This window comes from Haliotis cracherodii, unplaced genomic scaffold (assembly GCF_022045235.1).
Source record: "Haliotis cracherodii isolate W230 unplaced genomic scaffold, xgHalCrac1.p SCAF_6, whole genome shotgun sequence".
Lineage (NCBI taxonomy): Eukaryota > Metazoa > Mollusca > Gastropoda > Lepetellida > Haliotidae > Haliotis > Haliotis cracherodii.
In genome coordinates, this window is record NW_027266319.1 from 33,718,720 (window position 1) to 33,726,098 (window position 7,379).

At 43.9% G+C, this 7,379-nt stretch overlaps 1 protein-coding gene across 1 annotated transcript; it reads right to left on the bottom strand.

Annotated features, from left to right (window-relative positions):
- Positions 1-2,156: 2,156 nt before the first annotated feature.
- LOC139445715 (uncharacterized) lies at positions 2,157-4,932 on the bottom strand. Its single transcript, XM_071226919.1, has one exon. The coding sequence runs from the start codon at positions 4,930-4,932 to the stop codon at positions 2,209-2,211; it is 2,724 nt and encodes a 907-aa protein (XP_071083020.1). The 3' UTR covers positions 2,157-2,208.
- Positions 4,933-7,379: the final 2,447 nt, after the last annotated feature.

Consider the following 7,379-nt stretch of genomic DNA (forward strand, 5'->3'; position numbering starts at 1 on the left):
TGCGCCACCGTTTTGTTTGAAGCAAATGCAAGTGATACGAGAGGTTGAATCTGATTGGTCAATAGGAGAGGCGTAGAAAGGACATATTATTAACTCGTAATAGCCACTGGTGGCGCTACGATCGAGCCAAAGTTCGACCGAAATCTGCACGTCAGTTAACGAACCGGATTTCGAGTTCGGTGAGCGATTTTGATTGGACTATGCAAAGACTCGTTAGTCCAGCCTATATGTAACTCCATGATACCAGCCTAGTTCGGCAAGGGTGGAAATTGGACTTTTAAAGTCAGTTAACTATCTTGCCTCAGGAAGATGGATACATTCCATGCTCGTCCCAACTCGTGTCGTAACAGGATGAACGAGATGGTTTGATTAATATCGCTTTCAGTAATATTCCAGCAAAAGCACGACAGGGGACACCCCTGGTTTCATGGTTTCATTCAATTCCAAATAGCCGTTAAAACAACCTTCCACGAGAACAAACGTGTCCCATATTTACTCTTCCATTAACTCATCATCACATCACTACCAGAGATAAATATATTTACATTACTACATTTAAAGCTGTAATAATCTCGCTATACTTCTCATTCTCGTACATGAATACACAAACACTTGTTTACATACGTACATACTCTCACATACCTACTCTCACACTCATAGATACACCTCACACATACATACTCACAAGCAAAGAAACGCCTCACACTCAGATACATCTCTCACACAAACACATACACCTATAGTGGAGCGGTCGGATAGCCTAGTGGTTTAAGCGTTCGCTCGTCATGCCGACAAACCGGGTTCAATTCCCGACATGTAAAATATGTGTGAGGCTTATTTCTGATGTCCCCCGCCGTGGTTTTGCTGGATTATTGCTAAAAGCGGCGTAAAACCACACTCACTCACTCACTGGCATACAACTATAACGTACCTGCACCTCATACCCCCTCACTTACACAGGAACATCCCTAAAATACATACACCTCATATACGTACATTTTTACGTGCGTACATACTCCATTCACTGACATAGATACACATGTAGCGTATATACCCCTCAAACATACTTGGGCCTATCACAAAGTACACCTCTCAAATACATTTGTTGTACAATCACTTACTCTAATCATATGATATACATGCAATTTAAATAGAACACTGCAGAGCATTTACATTATGCGAAACTTGTAAGAGCCCCTTATGGTACATTAATTGCATGGATTTTCATAATTCATGTCCCCGTGAAGATACAGGGTAGAATAGGTCTTCAGCAACCCATGCTTGCCGTAAAAGGCGACTATGCTTGTCGTAAGAGGCGACTAGCGGGACCGGGTGGTCAGGCTCGCTGACTTGGTTGATGCATGTCATCGTATCCCAATTTCACTGATCTATGCTTATGATGTAAATTGTTAATCACTGGAATATCTGGTCCAGACTCGATTATTTACAGACCGCCGTCATATAGCTGGAGTATTGCTGAGTGTGGCGTTAAACAGCAAACAAACAAACATAATTCATACTATATCGTATCTGCATTCATAAACCAGCACAGCTTATCATAATCGTGAAGGCCTTGTACGTAATTATTTAATGGGTTACAAAAAAGGACCCGCCGTGATATTGCTGGAATATTGCTAAAAACGGCGTAAAACCATACACACTCACTCACTCACTACAAAAAAGGCTTTCACGGATACCACCAATGGAGTACATTGAAGCATAAAATGAACTCCATCTTCAACAGCCTGTTTATGACATAACATACATCTTGAAGGGGAGTAATCGGCTTAATTATTAATATTAATATTAATATTAAGGGATAGGCTTCCACAGCGGAAATATGCCATTAAACGTCTCTGATATCTTGACATTCTTACATAGTGACAAGTGTTAATTTCTGGTTGTCTAGACTAAAGGTTCTGAACTTGTTTCCTTGAGGATTAAGGATTTTTCTAAATAAAAACAATACAACATGCAAACCAAAATCTGTTTGTTTATTCAGATAATTGTGCCTCATCACCAAGGTTAATAATCACTTTGTTTCGCTAATTTCGATCGAAAGATCATCTTTTGTAAATGAAAGAAATACATGATAAAAAAACAAACAACAACATATGTTAAGAATCATAGTTTCAAGGTAACGTGGGAGAGGCAGAATTCGGGGTCATGGGATATACACACTTGATACAAGAAGACTTGACAGTTTTCTCAAAATGAAGATCTCTGAAGCAGCTTCATCAACTGTGCGACACGGGCGATACAGACACGAGCCTCCTTCTGGCAAATCACCAGGTTCCCCACCAAGTCGGTGTTGGAGAGCGACGGTCCTGTGTCAAAGGCGTCTTCGATGGTGGCTGCACACGATTCCATTCTAGTCAAGGTTTGCATGAGTTTATTGCGGAGACGTTCCGGTGACATGTTATCCATTGCTATGGCAACGTTTTCGATCACGTGATGAAGTTCGAGTTTGACACTGAGCATGCGCCTCATGAAGTTGAAAGCTAATCTGAAAAATGGTTGGTCATCTATTTCTTGAGAATGATCACACATCTGAGTTCTAAGATTCGTGTTAAAACCTATTTCAGCTGCAATCCGTTTGGTTAGAGTGCGCTCCCGGGAGAGGTATTTCTGAATATTGACATTCAGTCGCTGTTGGCGATGGTCCAAGGCAGTGGTGTAGAAACGTGTCCTTTTGGCCCAAGGACAGTCAGTGGTATTTTCTTCAATTAGAACATCTCTCAGTTCCTCAGCAACACACGTGTGTATACTTGATGTGAGTTTGCCACATGTCCAGCAGAACTGAGCCCCACAAGGACAAGTCATGTAAGGACATCCAGAGATCTTCTCGATGAACCTTCTGCACTTTGGGCAGCTCTTACCGCGCACAGTAATAGAATTGGGAAATAGTTCAAGGAAAGTATCTTTGGCAAGGGTCACATAGTCCTTCAGAGCAATCACCTTCTCGCGGAACTGCTTGGCCTGGGCACATGTAGCAGGCCAGTGGGCGTTCTTCATGCAGGCAAAGCAGAGATCTGTTCCACAGGAACACACTACGGGAATACTTCTGTTTCTGATAGGAAGTCCTTCTGCCAGAATGGCCCGTCCACACTGAGGTTTGGGACACCACTTTGCCTGAGCGGAGCAGTTGATCTTCTCACTCGTCTGCCTCTCGATGTGTTTCTTGATGTCCCCGATGTGAAGGAAGGAAAGAAGAGTGGGGAAGTCTGCCTCTACACTGCAGCCATACTCAGGGCACGTCAAGGCACAAGGTCCAGATCGCAGTTTGCTGACCAAATGTTGCCTCCAACAACTATCACAGAACCAGTGACCACAGGCGTCGAGACTAGTTGCGGGGGAACGTGTGTCAGTACTTTCAGTTGAAACCTTTATGTCATCATAGCAGATGCCGCAGACGTCGGGAGGACAGTCAATTTCTGCAGCTTCTCTGTAGGTTCCCTGTAGACTGCAGACGTTGTCAGAGAACTCGTGCGGGTGGATACAGTTCATGTTCCACCTCCTCCCCTCATTCACAAGCTGAAATGTCATGAATGGAGTTTCCAGTCCCTTGAAGGCGTCACGCTTCACGAAAACATCCCTTGGGAGTGTATCTATATAAGACAGGCAGCTGTCCTCTAGCTCTGCCAGTGTGTAGGTCTTCATATCCACAACCGTGTCCACCTTGATAGAGTTCATGTGAGAAGCAATGTTCAAGGCAACGTGGTAGACACTCAGAGTTGCATCATCCCTACAGACTTCAACCTCTGTAAATGAAAGGTAACCATGGAGATCCAACGATGATGACGTCACGTCCCTGAAGAAAGTCGACGTTCTAACATGATCTTTAAGTTTGTCAGTCATGTCAATACTGAACTTGCGAGGTTCACACTTTGCCTCCATATAACGCCGACCATACACAGTTTGCAGGTTATCAAAAGCAACCTTATTTGAATCAACTTTTACAGCTACGGGAATGACAATTGTTGGGTCTTTGAGGCAGACTGAAGGGGAATTCTCACCCTGAGAATATGTTTCATCCCCTGCTGTCTCTGAGCGAGCAGACGACACATCTTTATCAACAAACACAATGCGACGTCTCTTACACTCACTGTCGTCGTCTTCGTGGCTCGGTCGCCGAGTGCGAGACTTCCTTTTTGTTTTCCTTTCAGGTTTGATGAAGTCCCTCAAAGTAAAATGTCCGCTTGAAATCACGTCTCCAGTATCGGAGTCGTCTGCACTCAGAAAAGCAAAGTCCTCGCTCCTGTCATCTAACATCTCGTTCACATCTCGAGAAGTTAGACGAGATCGTCGCTTGTTTTTCTTCCCTCCATTCACAGTGGCGCTGGCACTGTCTCTGCCTTCTGGCTTGATGTACTTCGAATTATGAACAATGGAGCTTCTCGGGGAACAGGGGCAGAATATCTCATATCTGACTGTTGATTCATCACTATCGGGTTGAAGTGTTTCATCAATGTCGGTCACTGTCTTCTTACCTCTCTTCCCTTTCGTTTGGCGCGTTTTGTAATTTGTTGCCGTTTTACCATCAAAATATCGTCCCACTTTCGGAACAAGCCGCTTTATGTGTCCTTTATCTGAGTAGTAAGCAACACAATTATCTTGTCGCTTCAACTTATGCCTCAAAATCAAATCGGTTTTTGTAGAGTCTTCAGGCGAATCGCCGGACTGGATGTATTTTCTGATGACTTCCGGTAAAACCCATCGCTCTCTTTTGTTGAGCGAGAATTCAACATCGAAATCTGGAATATCGAAGTTTTCAATCAACTGTTGAATTTGGAGTTTTTTCTTCTCCGTTCCTCCTCCGACATAATGCCTCACTATTGAACTGTGAGCGTAGTACTGTCGGTTGTAAAGTGAGTTGGACGCCCGAAGAGTATTCCCGGAGTAAACTCCGTATTTTGACGATTTTAGCACCATCGCTGTCATTAACAACACAAGCAAGGCCTCAGCGAGTTAATATAACTGAACGGTCATAATTGCGGTCAGTTTATAGTATCCAGGCAGTGTTTTCTCCTCGTGGTGCAATACACCGGCTGGGCTATTTTAGGACACTATCTCGAGACTTACAACATCGTAGCAATCAATGCCTGACCCACCTCGTGTATTCTTTTATCAGCCAAGATAGGTTCATAGGTTGCCGGCTGCTATTGAATTACAGCTGATCATCAGCCGTGTTAATTTATACCAAGATTTTGGAAAGCATTACATGATTTTCATCAGCGTGATATGAATAATAATTCATTTCAACATTTGTCTTCGACAGGGAGGCTACATTAAACTCTTATCCACACTCCCCAGGAGGTCGACCACCTCCGTGGTCTAGAGGTAGAGCGTCCGTCCGATCCCCGGCCGAAAGACGTTAAAAGATGGTACTTGTTGTTAACCTGACTGGCGCTCGGCATTAAGGGGCTAAAACAAGGACTGGTCGACTCGGAGTCAGTAAACTGTGTCTGAGTGGGGTATTCATGTTAGAGGGGGTGAGTATGGTTTTACATCAGTCCGGACTAGCACACAAAAACTCCTTTAGATAAAACATACACATTTCTGGACGGCGTATTATGATGGACGAATATTGAGATGATTAATGATGGTTTTAGCTGTGTTTTCCTCATTCACGCCAACAAAAATGCCAGTGGCTTCTTTAAAACCAGTGTGACACGCGCGAATGTAAATATCTCTTTATGTATATGATAATTAATGCTGTGTGGACTTGATAAAACCCACACTAAATGTGCTTCTTCCGTCTTAATAAATTTGTCCCACATAACTTTGGCAGCTTCAGCAGAAAAAAAATATCTCAGGCCGTCAACCTCTACCTCCGAGTATCAAATGGTCTACCATTGATGCTTCCTAATTTTTGTGCCTGTTGTCATATTTTAACACACACACACACGCACGCACGCACGCACGCACGCACGCACGCACGCACGCACGCACGCCACCACGCCCGAACCCACCCCACCACACCCGAATTTATATGCTTGGCGAATTGTGGAAATGGAAATGTTGGTGTTTATTTAATGTCGAACAGGGCCTCTGTCAAAAAACATATTCCACAGCATAAGACGACTTAAATATTACAGAATCCGTTAATCACGATCGAAAAAATAATTTATTCAGGAGATATGTCACACAAAGCGCCTGGGAGGAGTGTTTGCGATATATCATTGCACTGATGAATGCTCCAGTGATGTCTCGGCAGCCAGTAATAAATCAAATTTAGGCGAGACAAACCAGCGATTAATATTACGAGCAACGTTCTTTGCCGTTGCAAAACCATCAGACGCAGTCAACCAAATCACGGAGGAATCCATTTTTTCCCTGGATACAAAGGGCACGGGTGGCCCAGTCGTCTGAGGCGCCGCGATTCGCTGTGCAGATTTGCGTCCCTTGGGCACGCCAGATGACCTATGATTGTGGGTTCGAATCCCGGTTCCCCCCGAATATGACTCTAGGTTTGTCAGCACCATACCCGTGCTTGTGGGTTTCACCAAAGTGGTAAACGTCCGAGACCTGCATCTTTTTGAGCTTTCCTCCCACATTAAGCTGACACGTCGTGATATAACTGGAATAATGTTAAAAGTGGCGTTAAACCCAACTCACTCACCCTGGATACAAGGGAGTTAACTGACAATAAAAGTCCAGTTTTAACCCTTGCCGAACTAGGCTTGAATTATTGAGTTATATTTTGGCTGGACTAACGAGTCTATGAATAGACTGACGTTAAATTGATAATGACACATTTATATATATCAATATTAATAGTCTAAGCCCATTCGTTTACGAACGGGGATACTTGCAATATATTTAGCATCGCTGTTCTGTTCATTGAACTGATTTGGTTGCTTTCATTAAGATGGCTCTTTTTTCGATCAGGGCCATGTTTGGTTATCATAGGCCCCTAAAGGTGGTTGATAAATGTGCTCGAGTGGGTCCTGTGAGATCTGCATACTTGCATCGGCACATGTACTTCACGTGCATCACGCAGTGGCGATTCGCACAGTGTTCTCTGAGCATAGAGTTCTTGAATATCTTTTTAAGTAGGGTCATGTTCTGTGCTGTTCTGTGAATGTTGGCTATGGTTTCAAAAGGTTAGACCACTCGAATCCGTTGAAATGGTCCCGCCAGGGGGTTTAACTGACCATTTCAACGAATAAACATCGGATCCGTGGTGTTGTCTTACGTATACTTAATCAGGAAGCCTTTGATTACCCGACTCTTCTCAACGGTGAGCGGCAGATTCGGGATTTGTAAAGAACACACACACACGCACGCACGCACGCACGCACGCACGCACGCACACACACACACACACTTGCACAGTATTATCTCTCTGCCAATGAGAACTCGAAATAAATCAATGC

Bases quoted from the DNA above. Each gene is read 5' to 3' on its own strand.
- LOC139445715 (XM_071226919.1), bottom strand. From the start codon at position 4,932: ATGGTGCTAAAATCGTCAAAATACGGAGTTTACTCCGGGAATACTCTT.